At 40.4% G+C, this 15,503-nt stretch overlaps 1 protein-coding gene across 46 annotated transcripts in view; it reads right to left on the reverse strand.

Annotated features, from left to right (window-relative positions):
• ANK2 (ankyrin 2) overlaps positions 1–15,503 on the reverse strand; it is a 336,471-nt gene that overhangs the window by 44,783 nt on the left and 276,185 nt on the right. For 22 of the 46 annotated variants that reach the window (XM_072119238.1, XM_072119243.1, XM_072119237.1 and 19 more), the window contains 7 exons: positions 14,920–15,020; positions 13,559–13,594; positions 6,778–7,002; positions 4,635–4,733; positions 3,937–4,091; positions 3,231–3,442; positions 1,471–1,675 (listed from right to left, as the gene is read on the reverse strand). In XM_072119238.1, coding sequence (XP_071975339.1) covers positions 1,471–1,675; positions 3,231–3,442; positions 3,937–4,091; positions 4,635–4,733; positions 6,778–7,002; positions 13,559–13,594; positions 14,920–15,020 — 1,033 coding nt within the window. The remainder of the gene's footprint in view (positions 1–1,470; positions 1,676–3,230; positions 3,443–3,936; positions 4,092–4,634; positions 4,734–6,777; positions 7,003–13,558; positions 13,595–14,919; positions 15,021–15,503) is intronic. The other 24 variants (XM_072119264.1, XM_072119265.1, XM_072119247.1 and 21 more) reach the window with 3 other exon arrangements.

A 15,503-nucleotide genomic window follows, 5' to 3' on the forward strand; every position in this document is an offset into this window, starting at 1 on the left:
TGTGCAGTACACTCCACTGAGTATATACACTCACCGGCCAATTTATTAGGTACACCTGTCCAACTGCTCGTTAACACTTAATTTCTAATCAGCCAATCACATGGCGGCAACTCAGTGCTTTTAGGCATGTAGACATGGTCAAGACAATCTCCTGCAGTTCAAACCGAGCTTCAGTATGGGGAAGAAAGGTGATTTGAGTGCCTTTGAACGTGGCATGGTTGTTGGTGCTAGAAGGGCTGGTCTGAGTATTTCAGAAACTGCTGATCTACTGGGATTTTCACGCACAACCATCTCTAGGGTTTACAGAGAATGGTCCGAAAAAGAAAAAACATCCAGTGAGCAGCAGTTCTGTGGGCGGAAATGCCTTGTTGATGCCAGAGGTCAGAGGAGAATGGGAAGACTGGTTCGAGCTGATAGAAAGGCAACAGTGACTCAAATCGCCACCCGTTACAACCAAGGTAGGCAGAAGAGCATCTCTGAACGCACAGTACGTCGAACTTTGAGGCAGATGGGCTACAGCAGCAGAAGACCACACCGGGTGCCACTCCTTTCAGCTAAGAACAGGAAACTGAGGCTACAATTTGTACAAGCTCATCGAAATTGGACAGTAGAAGATTGGAAAAACGTTGCCTGGTCTGATGAGTCTCGATTTCTGCTGCGACATTCGGATGGTAGGGTCAGAATTTGGCGTCAACAACATGAAAGCATGGATCCATCCTGCCTTGTATCAACGGTTCAGGCTGGTGGTGGTGGTGTCATGGTGTGTGGAATATTTTCTTGGCATTCTTTGGGCCCCTTGGTACCAATTGAGCATCGTTGCAATGCCACAGCCTACCTGAGTATTGTTGCTGACCATGTCCATCCCTTTATGACCACAATGTACCCAACATCTGATGGCTACTTTCAGCAGGATAATGCGCCATGTCACAAAGCTGGAATCATCTCAGACTGGTTTCTTGATCATGACAATGAGTTCACTGTACTCAAATGGCCTCCACAGTCACCAGATCTCACTCCAATAGAGCATCTTTGGGATGTGGTGGAACGGGAGATTCGCATCATGGATGTGCAGCCGACAAATCTGAGGCAACTGTGTGATGCCATCATGTCAATATGGACCAAAATCTCTGAGGAAGGCTTCCAGCACCTTGTTGAATCTATGCCACGAAGAATTGAGGCAGTTCTGAAGGCAAAAGGGGGTCCAACCCGTTACTAGCATTGTGTACCTAATAAAGTGGCCGGTGAGTGTACGATGTTAAGCAGGAGGAAGCAGGATGGAAAGACACAGCTCGCTACTTCCTTCCATCCTGTATTTCCTACAGGATGTGACCGATACTTGTCACACAGGGGCAAAAAGGATTCCTCTGTCTGCCATTATTTGAAACATTGAAAGTATCATGAAATGAGATGTGAATATAGGCTAAACTGTATAATTAATACCTAATTGAAACCGTATCCTAAAATACGTACCAGTTATACTGCATAGTAACCGTAGTGTAGGTGTTTCACCACCATATCCATTCAGCATTGCTTCACTTGAGGCCTTTGGAACTGGAATAGTCATTGTTATGGGCTTGTGGAATTTCCTTCTTCTTGGTTCCAATGTTACAATAGGACTGAATGTTGCTTTGTTGCCTAGTATTTTCCTTACAAGTTCAGGATGCATTGGCTGGGCCTTTCATTTAAATATATATATAAAAAACATTAGTCCCACATTATTTGTGCAATTCTATCTAGTTGTACAGAAATATAGATTGCAAAAAATATTGAAAGAGGCCCAACAATCTATGGAAATCCACATCAAAGTAAATAATCTGAATGTAATGCAATTGAGTCTCTTAGGTTTATGAATCAGATATTGATAATTTATTGAAGAATATGTCTACAATGCACATTTGAGAAGTCGCTGGCTGCAGCAAGTGCGCCACCGCAGGGACAGGAACACCGGCATTGGCACTCTACACTGCCTTCTGCTGCGGCTCACTGCCTATGCCCACTCTCTTGCCAGCCTCGTCCCCTTCACGCCGCCCCTGGCATGGAGGTGGTGGGAAGGGGAAAATAGTGATAAGCTAGCATTTGCGATTAATTCAGGGCTTCTACGCCACTTTAGTTTACCCCCTTTGTCTTTAATTGTCTTTAATTTATTTCTGGTTCTGTGGTTTAGAGAACCACAAGCCTATTGTGATCTGAAAGATGAATATAATGTTTATAGGTAGTTATAAACTGTAGATACAGGTGTTTGAAGAAACACTTCAGCTTCTAAACTTGACTCATCTCCGACAAAATGTGACTATTCTCAGCTCATTTTCACATGACTTTGGAAGAGACTTTTACAGGTAAATGGGTAAGATTTCACATAAAAAAGGGAATTCTAGAAAGGACATTACATACCCTATCAGTGGGGGCTAGTAGTTTACTGGGGTCAAATCTGGTGACAACTGAGAGATAAAGGAACTTAATAAATTGTCTATGACTTCAGTCTTTACAGACATTCCCTGGATAGTCTAATCTGCTTACAGAGCAGAATAATTGAAGGAAATATTCTCTAAGGCTCCATGCACACAAACAGATATCCGGCCGCACAATTTGTGGACATCCATCTTCACACCTACGGTGTCCGGCCATGATAAAGTGAGTGGACACATGTCACCATACAGTACATGGGAAAAAGATAGAGCATGCCTTCCCTTGAGCATCATGCATCACTCCATCCCCGCTGTACCCTGGTGTTGATGTCTGGATTTTATTCCCAATAAAGAAGAACCTCTTTTCACACAGAATTTGGGTGAGTGCTGTCCTTCCTCTTTCTATTTGTATTCGTTGTTTGGACTTGCATCTTTTCGGGACTTTGGCACCACATTATTCTGGGCTCTGAGCACGAGCAAGATTATCTCCGATCCAACCCTCCGTGAAGCCGTCTACCTTGAAAGGGTTATTGGAGGTGCCACTATCACTATCTGTTTCTATTGACATGCTCTATCCTTTCCTGGACCTGTACGCGTCCCTATGGAAAGGGGTTGAACAGCATTCACCTCTTGACCTATCCACCCCAACGTATGCTGCACCAAGGTACTGGCCCAGGCACAGCATATGTCGTGTACATACATTGTGGGATATTTCTCACTGCAGGAGATAGAACAGAAACAAGGCTAAGAGAAGCTGCTTTATTTATTGAAGTATTTAACAGAGTTTACTATTATCACCAGGTTTAGTAACTCTTTATATCTTACCTGAAGCCCAACGCGGATTCTCTTGGTAAGTGCACCTTCTGGGAAGACAGCCTGTACTTGGGGCACCACAGTGCTGCTAAGAATTCCCCCCTCTGGTCCAATCAAGTTGTTGTCCTGTTTGACACGAGAAACCACTGCGAAATACTGTGGGAAGTCCCGAGTGATAATACGGCAAATACGTTTCCTTTCCAGTTCTTCAGGGGGGTCAAGAACTAAATTTAAAAACATAAAAAGAGAGAATATGAAATCAAACAATATCCACAAGACTAGATGCAAAGTTTATTCAAATCCTCACATTACTAGGCCATTTTATAGAAATCAGAAGTCAACACTGTATATCAGTTTATAGACATGATATGACTGGTAATCTTTAGTTTATAGCAACATTTCCCTCTGCAGTCTCTGTGACTGCGGTCCTGGGTAGAGACCTAGCTGCTGCGAATCACTGCTCCCCTTCTCTGTGTAACCAGCTTTTGTCCGTCTTACTAGCAATTTAGCACATATTGAAAAGCCATTAAGAAATGAGAAAGATGAACTCTGCTTTTACATTACAAAGTTTCTTGTATTCCCTTGTATTACTGATTTCTGCAAACTGTGTTGAACAGTTAGGGACCATATATTTAGTGGCTTTTAAATTTCTGTTCTTTTCCGGTATTATTGCGCCAATAAGCAAAGCTAGTCTAACTGAAATTTAAAGGAACAATACCTTCATCCATTCCATTAAGTATCTCATTGAGTTCATCCTCCGTGAATTCACAAAAGTGCTCTTTCCAGTTGTCACCAGTTTCACTCCGCAATATGACAAGCTCTCGCTCTTTTCCACGCAGTGCAGCAAAATGAGGGATCTCCACAATCACTGGCCTGAGTAGCAATACATCATATTGAGATATCAGAGGAAAAAGTGATTTATTTACTGAGACAAAGGAACCTGGGATTTTCTGTTAGCAAGCACACACAACACAGGGTGGAGGCAACTAATTCATTGCATTGGGAACTGGAGGTTGACATTTACCATTTTAAAAAAATGAAAGTCAACCAGTTTATAATTCTTTTAAATCAAAATTTGGTTAATTTGGGGGTCATTGCCAATGGACATGCTGTCTAAATTATGATCCAGGTTCCTCTGACTCCAAGTCAATCACTACAGAAAAAGTGAAGAGAAAATCACATGCTCAACCAAAAAAATTAAAGGCCACTAAATAAATACACAAGAGAGAGAAAAGACACATACAATACCACTAAAACCATAAACACACAAAGATTAAAAGGCTTCATCAGACCACAATTGCTAATGAAATTTTTAAATAAAATACACTGACAAAATCACTGACAAAAAGTAAATAATACTGAAGAAAAACGGGGACGAGGCCGGCATCCATCAACTCGATCTTAAGTCTATCCTACCCAAGGAATTTGGTCCCAGGAGGTCCCAGTTGAAGGATTCGGCTGACCAAGCTTTCTCCCTCATTTAGAGGGGGAGGAGCCGTAGGAAGGTGAAGTTTACTGAGTACATCCAAAGCAGCAGTGGGAGAAAGAACATAGGTAAGAGGAATTTCAGCTTATCTTAGAGATGAGGGAGGGAATTTGGGAAATCAGAGTTCTGTATACTATTACATGTCAGAGTAAGAAAACAAATTTTAACTTGGGCATGGATATCAGTTTATATCTGTGTTGTTGTTCTTAAAAAGTCATAGTATATGTAAGGGCTTAAGAAAATGTTGAAAAGGCTTTGATACAAATGCTGGATTTAAACAGAAATTTTAATATGATCAAAGAAATGATTTAGCTAAACCTAGAGGTATAACGTAAAATGTAAAATTTGAAACATTGCACCCGCCAACCATGAACCAAGTTCAATATTAGTATGGTGGATGATCTCCCTCAGGAACCAGGACAAGCTTCAGTAGCTACACCATTGGCAACATTAAAACATTGTTAGGATAAATTCACACCTATTCACACTATTCCGTTATTAATAGTGTAAAATATAACACAACACCATGAGTGTTTCCTGCTATTAATTACAGATGTGTAGCTGAAGGTCTATCAAAGTATATGGGAATTGGAAGGTGAACAGAAATCCTTCCTCTTAACTTTTGACTGTTTTTTTTTTTTTAATTTCCGCTACGCCCTACTTAAAGGAAATCTACCTTCAAAATCAAGCATGGAGAAACCAGGGACTCTCCTCATAGAGCCAGGGACTGTGACTGTGGTAATATTCTTACATTTGCTATTCATTGCTTCCATCTAAAAATTCTAAAATACACTTTTAAAATTATGCTAAGCCCCTCAGTGGGGAGACCTGCTCTTCCAACCAGTGAAAAGACATCACTGAAGAGCTCTGAAAAAAAACATCAAAGCCCCTTTGGCTCATTGGCATAATTTAACAAGTCGATTTTAGAAGAAAGGAGGCCATGAAAAACGTATATAAGAAGGTCACAATCATGGTGCCTGGATCTATGAGTAAGTGTCCCTGGTATATCATGCTTGATTTTGATGGTAGATTTTCTTTAAGGAGTTTCCCAAACACAGGTGTAAATGGGCCTTATTTTAAAAAAGAAACACAAAATACTATAAATAAATAAGGTACTGACACAATTGTCTCCAGGTTTTGGACACACAAGCCGAAGCCTTTACAGAGGCACATGATGCTCAGACAGTTCTCTACTGCTCTTTCGGCTGCCTAATCTTATCTGTTTGGCAATGTACTAAATACATACTCTCCGCTAGGAGCAATGCTTTGACTTTTATGAAACATGCTAAACTTATTTGATTCAAGACTTCTTAATAATCAAAAAACGTCCATACAAATGTATAGCAAATATAGCATTAGCCCACAGAATTCTTTAGTTGTTATAAAATGTTTTCACACTGTTCAGAATTTGTAAGGAGCCTTAATAGGACTGTGTGCTTAAAGAGAACCTGTCACCCAAATAATCCCTAGCTCTTCCCCAGTGATAGCAGTGTTAAATTGCTAGCTTTATCGGAACATGTCGATAAAGATAGCAAACACTGTACTACATAGCCCTGTGAACGCTGGACCAAGCTTACAGCGATCCGAGGCACTCCCCTCTGCTTAGCTGCTCCCCTGGACCGCCCCTTCCACGCCATAGGCCGGCGGTGACTGCCAGGCTTCAAGTGGTAGTCACCACCTCCTCGGACCACCCCCTCATAAATACTGCTAACCGCTGTAAGCTTGGTTCCAGCATCCGGAGGGCTATGTAGTGTAGTGTTTTCTATCTTTATGTTCAGTATGTTCCTATAAAGCTAGCGATTTAACAATCCTATTACTAAAGTAAGCAGATCCTAGAGGGATTATTACGGGTGAAAGGTCCTCTTTAAGCTCTTGAGACTCACTTTAAGCAGAAAAAAACAGTTGGGAGTATGTAATCATAAAATATGTAAAATCTGGACTGAAGTGTCCTCATATCTTAAAATACACAGATGAAAATGGTGGATTTGCACAATTAGCATTTTCAGCCTTGCTTATTATGTCGTTTCTTAAATAACCTTTACAGCTGCAGGTGTATTACAAATTGTAACTTACCCAAGGAACTGAGCTCCAGAAGGTCCTACTTCGATAAGCCGACTGGCAAGACCTTCTCCTTCAACCATGGGAGGCATAGTAGCCAATCGATGACGCTTCACCAAACGACAGGTGACTCTAGTAGGGGCTGTGCATTTGCGAGGTGGAATTATTATTCTAAGTCCATTATGCCTGCAACCTCTCATGGAACCGCCACGGGCATCCACCATAAAGCTAACTAGAAAACTAAAGGGAAAATAAATGGTATAAATCAGGCTAAAAACTCAAATTTTACATAGTCATATCATTTACAATGTAGATACAAAATATGCAGATCTCATAGCTATATCGTTGTGGTGACTCAATATAAGGTCTCATGTTGATGGCCGCCAAAAACTTCTATTATTCACAGACATTGTTTGGACCAGTCTCCCCCTCCCCGCATTAGACCTAAACTGGGGAAGTGTATTGATCCAGGAGCATTGGTTGGATATGCCCTTTTTTAACATGATAGTCAACATTATACTTGTCTTGCATTAAGGGGGGGGGGGGGGAGAAAACTGTGTCAAACACAAAATGAAGAAACAGAAAACTGTAGAACAAACAAATCACATGCACAAAAAATAGTTTGTGGCAAAAAATTGTTTGAGATTGAGAATAAACAAGTCAATTGAAACAGTTTACAGATTGAAAAGCAACCTTAGACAATTTGGCTCTGTGTTGGGAAAGAAACTTCATGCAATGCATGTGAATGGTGAAAGTATTTTAAGCATGCGCATTCACACATTGGGGGACATGAATCTTATTTTTCTTTTCCTTGGTGTATAATTGAGACTTATGGCAGGTCTTTTGCGCCTTATGTATGATCCTGTCTTTTTACTTGTGATACATGTTCAGGTTTGCCTATCCTGGCAGGCGCAACTTTTGTCTTTTTTTGAGAGGCTGTGGTCTGCATTTTTAAGCACTTTAGTTACATCCAGGGGATAAGACGACATAAGAAGCTGCGGACACTCGTGGAAGTAACCCATGTGTTTTCAAACGCATCACAACAAATCAAACGCTCGAACATACATAAGGCACAAAAAAGGCCTTCCAAATGTCTCAATTGTGCACCAAAGAAAAAAACCTAACAAACATGTCCCCCATAGAAGGTCAAACTGTTTATTTTCTACTACATTCAGTTGTGGAGCTGCGCTCATGAGGTGTGCAAAAGCTTCAGAAGGAAAATTCATGCTAAAACACAGGAGTTATAAATCGTCAAGAAAAGTATTGAGGTTCCTAACAATCTGTTAAGAAATTGAGACATTTCGAAACACTGAAGAAATGCTAAGGAGAGATGGCACAGACTGGAAAATAGTATTACCAAAAAAAGGAGACATTTGGAGTTTGTCTAAAAATATTAAATTTTATTATATAGATATATAATTCATTTATGCAACTTTTTTATTCATCATACTTTTTTGGACAATTTTTACTCATGGGAAAGAGGTCCAGAATGAAATTAGGACAGAAACAGGATAAACAAACCCCTTCAGGTGTCTAAAACCAACAATAATGTCTATAACAACCAAATATGTATTACCATAGATGAGCGTTCATATATAAATTATACAGAACGCTTCAGTGAGAGTAATTAATTTTTTTAAAATTACACTGTTCCGGAGGTACCTTCCGGCCAAAATACACAACACCATCAGAATTCAACACTCACCTGAAAGCAATGTGAAAGAAGGTAATGGGAGGTCCTGGGAGGTCAATGTAAGTAATGAGTGTAAGGAACTGTCCATTACTTTCTTTCACAAAGCTTTTGGTTGAGTGTTGAATTCTGATCATGTTGCGTATTTTGGCTGCTGGTACCTCCAGACCAGTGTAATTAAAAAAAAAAATAATTTACGCTTTGTAGGTCGCCTAGTCCTTGTACTGTTACTATTCTCTGTCACTTTGTTAACAATAAACTTTTATTGAACAATAAAAAAAAATTACACTCTCTGAATCATTTTGCATTATTTTAACCCCTTAAGGACCAGACTCTTTTTTGTTTTTGCGTCTTTATTTTTCACTCCCCACCTTCAAAAATCTATAACTTTTTTATAAAGAGCTGTGTATGGGCTTGTTTTCTGCGTAACAAATTGCACTTCATAGCGGAAAAAAAATTCTGAATGCCGTGAAAATGATGAAAAAAACACATTTGCGCCATTTCTTGTGGGCTTGGATTTTATTTCTCTGTGTGCCCCAAATTACATGTCTACTTCATTCTTTGGGATGGTATGATCACGGTGATACAAACATGTTACTATTGGTTTTAGAGACCTGAGGGTGTCTGCCCTTTTTTCATTCTGGGCCTCTTTTCCTTGAGTTAGAATTGTCCAAATAATGATGAATGAAAAAACTTTGTATAAATGAATCATATGTCTATATAATAAAATTTGATATTTTTAGACAAACTCAAATTTCTTCCTTCATTTGGTCTTTCAGATGTTGTTGTTTGGATTTTATGGAGTAGTCATTGGAGGCTACGGTGGACAAGTTTTTTGGTTTTGTATTAGTCAATACGTCTCCCTAGTGCATCTACTCAAATCAGGCACACTAAAAGGAACCTGAGATGGGAATTTGGGCTCATAAACCTTTATCCAGATTGATGACAAGTTGGTCACAAGCGCTCTTTGCAAAAAAAGATATTTGAATGATATGTTCAATGAGTTACGGGGGTGGGTAAGAAACACATTAGTTTGTCCTGTTATTCCTTGGTTTTAGGACCTTTGGATGACCTTCAAAGGTCCTGAAATAGCTCTTATGTACATGTGTATTGAGAGCAAAAACAGATGCATGAGGCCACTTATAAATAATGTGGGGCCACTCAGAAGTGCATGTTACATTGTGAGGGCTATGGTGGGAAGGCACAAAAAAGGGTGGGGCCATGTAGGAGGGGCTGTAAGTGAATTTGATGTACATAAGTACATATTTCTGCTTCTCTAGGGCAAAAGTAACATGCACAGTAACAATTCTTTAACACCAGAGTTCATAGCCATTTTTTCTTTAATTCAGAAGAGTTTCACTGTATACAGGATATAAAGGTTTTATTATTTGACCAATTGATTGAATTATATCTTTAAGATATGTTCCCACGCGACTGAAGTACTGCAGATTTAGGCAGCAGAAAAACAAAAAACTGTTATTTTTTTGTTATACTATTTGCAGTAGAGATGTGGCTGCTTCGCAAGAGAATTGCATTGCCACGGGTGAAATATGGAAAAAACCCTGCAATAAACAATTAGAATGCAGCAATTTTCTAACATAATCTTTGTTTTTCTGCTGTATGTGGATAAGAATTCTTAAAACCTGAACTAAATTGCAGCTTATGTAAAATGTAAATTAACACTTTCTTTAGCAGTGCAGCATTTCAGTCCTGTAGGTACATACCTTTGGTATGTGTATAGATTGAAGGGACACCCCCAAAAGGCAGACTGAAGGGTAAGGAATGGGGACTACATGGCATCAATGCAGTAGGTATAATTACATACAGTCTCGGTTTGGGGGTGTCATTTGTGCATATTATATGTAGTTATAGAAAATAATATGCCCAAATGTTATATGAAGATGAATCTGAAAAGTTTTCTCTGAATAGCCAATCATTTATGAGCTGTGTAATTCAGAACAATCAGGTTGCTTCATTGTTTACTTCCAAAAAAACAACTTTCCCATTCCGGGTGGGTTCCAGGTTTCAGGAGGCCACTGGCGACAGAGCTACAGTGGGCCCCTTTACACTGAACTCCTGTGGCAGCATTACAAATTCAGAAACTAAAACAGACTCTTGTTCCCTAAAATATTCCCTAAAAATCAGCCCTCTCATGGTTATTTTATATAAAACCTGCCTCACACCCAGGGGCGCACCTGCCATGAGGCGAGTTGAGCATCTCGCCTCAGGCGGCACGCCTCCTGCTCGATGAGGGGGCGGCACCGTGCGTCTGGCAACATGCTCCCCACCCCCGGCGCCACCGTGCTTCCGCCTCCCCGCCGACCGGCACAGAACTCCCGCGTTCCTTTTGGTGGGCGACTCTGTCTTCCCACCCGCAGTCCCCGCATATCTGTGCTCCCGGCTCAACCCGTCCTCCGTGCATCATGCTCCGCGCCAGCAGCGTGCGCCCGCCCCCTCGCTCTCCGGCATTGAACTCCCGCCTGGCGTTCCCAGCCCAACCATAATCCACCCCCCCTCCCGGAACGTCCGGCCCCCGCCCCCAACAACGCGCTCCCTGGCCAGCCGCCCCCCCACCTCCCTACTGCCGCAGGAGAAGACCAAACTTACCAAGACCCTGAAGGGAAGGTAAGGTTATCTTATGTATGCATATATGTGTGTATGTATATATGTGTGTGTTTATATTTATGTGTGTATATGTATAAATGTATATGTATGTGTGTGTGTGTATATATATATATATGTATGTGTGTGTATATATATATAGTATGTGTGGGTGTATAAACAGTATGTGTGTGTGTATATATAGTATGTGTGTATATTTGCTGTATGTACAGTGTGTGTATATGGTGTATCTACTGTTTGTATATGTGTACATATATGCTGTATATATATGCTGTATTTGTGATATTTATAAGAGCTTCTATTTTGTACTATTTAGTGGTACACTGTATGCATTTTATACTACATGGCGGTACGCTGTATGCATTTTATACTACATGGCGGTACGCTGTATGCATTTTATACTACATGGCTGTATGGTGTATGCATTTATACTACATGGCGGCACTCTGTATGCATTTTATACTACATGGCTGTATGGTGTATGCATTTATACTACATGGCGGTACTCTGTATGCATTTTATACTACATGGCGGTACGCTGTATGCATTTTATACTACATGGCGGTACGCTGTATGCATTTTATACTACATGGCGGTACGCTGTATGCATTTTATACTACATGGCAATCTGCTGTATGCATTTTATACTATATGGCGGTACGCTGTATGTATTTTATACTACATGGCGGTACTTTGTATGTATTTTATACTGCATTGCGGCACGCTGTATGTATTTTAGACTACATGGCGGTACTCTGTATGTATTTTAGACTACATGGCAGTACTCTGTATGCATTTTATACTACATGGCTGTATGCTGTATGCATTTTATACTACATGGCGGTACTCTGTATGCATTTTATACTACATGGCGGTACGCTGTGTGTATTTTGTACTACATGGTGGCATGCTTTATCTATCTTATACTATATGGTGGCACGCTGTGTGCATTTTATACTACATGGTGGTGAGGTGTATGCATTTTGCATTGCTTTATTTTCACACCAAACCAATATGAAGGATCTGGTCCTGACACTCCATGATATATTACATATATGTGCACGGGGGGGGGGGGGGGGGCGGCGTCTCTCTATGTCTCGCCTCAGGCAGCAGACAGGCTTGGTACACCCCTGCTCACACCATATGGATTTAATAGATGCATCCCCCTCACATCCATGGATTCCATATGTCCAACCTTATGTGGCCCCCCCAAGCAATTCTGGGCCCCAGCACTTGCCCGCGTATGCCCTGTTCCCGCATATCATCGTCGGGTGATTGCTTTTTACAAGCCAATGACAATAAAAACTCAGTCTCAGTCAGTTTATGCAGTCGGCTGAGTGCATGAACCCAAATAATTCAATAGGGACACGTGCTAGCTGTAGAAGATACGGCTAACATGCGTCCTTATTTCCTTGTCATGTGCATGAGCCCTTATCCTGTAAAAAGCCAGTCTGATGTTTTCTTAAACTTTGCATATTGTGCTTAGATTTAGCCTTTCCATGAAACTGATACACACATGAAAATCAGCCATCACCCACTGCTGCTATTCTGATAGACCTCAAGACCAATTTGTTAAAAAGCACTCACAGGAAGTCATTTAACTTAGTTTTCCTTTTTTTGCACATTTGTATATACTACGAGCAAATGTGCATCTTGATGAAGCTGGCAAAGGTAAGTGGAGCTACTGCACACGTGCAGGGAACCAGGGACGCTGGCGAGCCTGCATTTACTGCGCATGCACATAGAACAGCATGGCGAGGACACACATGGATACAGTGGTAGGCAGAGCTAGGAGTAGCCTCTAGATTTGCATATAGCAAAAATAAAGATTTTATTTAGTTACACTAGGTAAGAGGATTAGCTAGTGTATGAAAGATTATAGGAGTAGAAACCTACCAATTGTGTGGTTTAACTTACTTTGTACACTCACAGAATCACAAAGTTGGGGGCTTAGAGCTGAGGAGTGAGTGAGCAGCACAGACAAGTCACAACTGTTTTTTTTAATGCATCTAAAACAAAACAAACTTGGGACTTAAAACAGGATTCTGTCAGGGTGCAAGGCAAGTTAAAAGACACAATGATACTGCAAAACACAGGAAAGGCAGAAAGACAATTTTTTATCAAGCTGTAGTGGGTTTCTGCAACCTGTTTTTAGTGAAAATTAGGTCCCTGGTGACAGGTTCCCTTTACCCAACTCTCCTGATGATTGCTCTGCAACACCTAAAGCAATGTAGGTGAATAAGGTTATTCTGGTTGCCACAAGAGAGCCTCCAAAACTGTGAGCATGGACTAATTTTCTTACAGCGATGTGGGTCCTCATTACTTGAGGTGTTGCAAACCAACATAGTGATCTTGAGTAGCATAACAGGAGCCATAGAAAAAAGAGCACCCAATCATTAGAAGTGAACACTAAAGCATCCTGATGTCAATTACTGGCATACAATGTGGGAACAATGGAGTTAGATATTGAACACAAAGAATCACCTGCTGTGGTCTCGGTCAAGGCAAGGAGATAAGCGGCTGCAACAGAACAGATTAGTTACCATGAGAAATAAAGAGAAGAGATAGAAAAAGAGGCAGATGTAATAAAGTTAGAGATTTACAGAAGAAGATTGATGACCATGCCACTACCATATTCTAGACCCGCGTATCACTGGGGAAATCCTAAGGCCAAAAAATAACAGTAATTGGCAATGCACTAATTTGTAGAGTAATGAGGGGATAATTATTGGGGGAGGTTTATCAAAGTGTTTGCGACAGAATTCGGTCAAGCCACAAATGCTTTGTGCCCCATTACACCGTATTATAGACAGTTTTCTGACTAGTATGGATAAGGGGTATGGTCTTCAAAAGGGGAAAAAGTCCAAAAATAGACCCAACTTTTGGTGCAGTTTTCTGGAGTAAACTAAATCAACTAATAGTGCAAAGTATGACTAGAAAGCCTTCTACTAGACCAGATTTATCACTCAGCATCAGGCACAAAATCTGGTGCTGTAACAGTTTTGATAAATCTCCCCCATTGCCTTTATTCTAAATTCTATGATGCATTAACTGTCTAACGGAACTATCATTGTTGACGTAATGCAAGGGGGAAAATGAGATTTCACATATTTTTACATTTTTATTTAGCTACACTTCCAGGTTTGCAATGCTAACAGTGGAGCCTTTACAATAATGGCCATGTCCAGGAGTCCTCCCGGACCTGACCCCGAACTTCATTAGAAGGCATTTAAATGGCTGCAGGCAGGACACCTCCATTTTGGTGAGGATTGTTGCTCCCTGATGAAGTAAACGGGATCAACGAACCTCCCCAAAATGGGTTGGCTCAGCCGGCTCGCAGCCATTTCAATCCCACTTGGTGACTTTGCCAGCAGCATTTAAACAGTTTACAACTGGCTGCCAGCAGAAGTATATGGTAAATGTTTTATTTAGTATTTTTGATCTAACAATTGAAAAGGGGTTAATTCCGTCATAAGTAACAGCTGATATTTTCTTAGTTCTACTAAAAAACAGATATTCATTGTGATCATCCTATCTAGCAAATCACTGGAAAATCTGCTCTAACAACATCCACTTATGTCATTGAAATCATTTTCTGAACACTATAAATGTGAGAAGTAGAGGCATTATACATTAAGTACAGAGTAATGGATAGCAACCAACTCCACATGTAATATGCCTTATACTCAGGTACATTAGTACAGAGATAGAATACCACATAATAACTGAACAGGAATTGTAAAGTCTTCCAGTTTACACATACATCAATGCACTGACAGTGCCACCTGTTTGTGGGATTAAGTACTGCAGAGGAAAGGTCTCTTAGAACATATGTCTTCACTCACCCAGAATGGATGGGGCTGGAGGAGAGAGCCACATTGTCCAGATTGTCATTCCCCCAGCTGAGGCGATATGAGTTCTGTTCTGATTTTGTTAAATATGTGACCTAAGCAGTTAAACAAAAGTAAAATGAATCTGAATCAATTCCATACAGATAAAGAAATTAAAGAACGACAAGCAATAGAAGTGAACTACTCAACACCTTAAATAGATAGATAAACTGTCTAAAAAGAGTTTTAAAAATATTTCAGCTAATGTAATGTATCTGTATGGTTTTCATGTTCTGATGACACATTCACATGTCCTATTTAGGGCCAAAAATCTACTATCATTGCAGTATTTTTCATCCTCTTGCATCACTGTTTTATATTATGCAACGTTCTTAAAAACTTCACTTCAAAAAGTTGACTGTGAGAAAAAGTACAATATAAAATTATATTAATTCATTTAAAACCATACGGGTACAATCATCCCGTGTACAAAGACCCCCTGAGAAGATCTAGTCAGGACTAGTCTCACTTATACTCAGTAGCTTTAGAACCTACCTCTTGCTGACTGCAATGAGTAGACCGTGCCCTCTAAGTACAGC

Source organism: Engystomops pustulosus, chromosome 1 (genome assembly GCF_040894005.1).
Source record: "Engystomops pustulosus chromosome 1, aEngPut4.maternal, whole genome shotgun sequence".
Taxonomy (NCBI): Eukaryota; Metazoa; Chordata; class Amphibia; order Anura; family Leptodactylidae; genus Engystomops; species Engystomops pustulosus.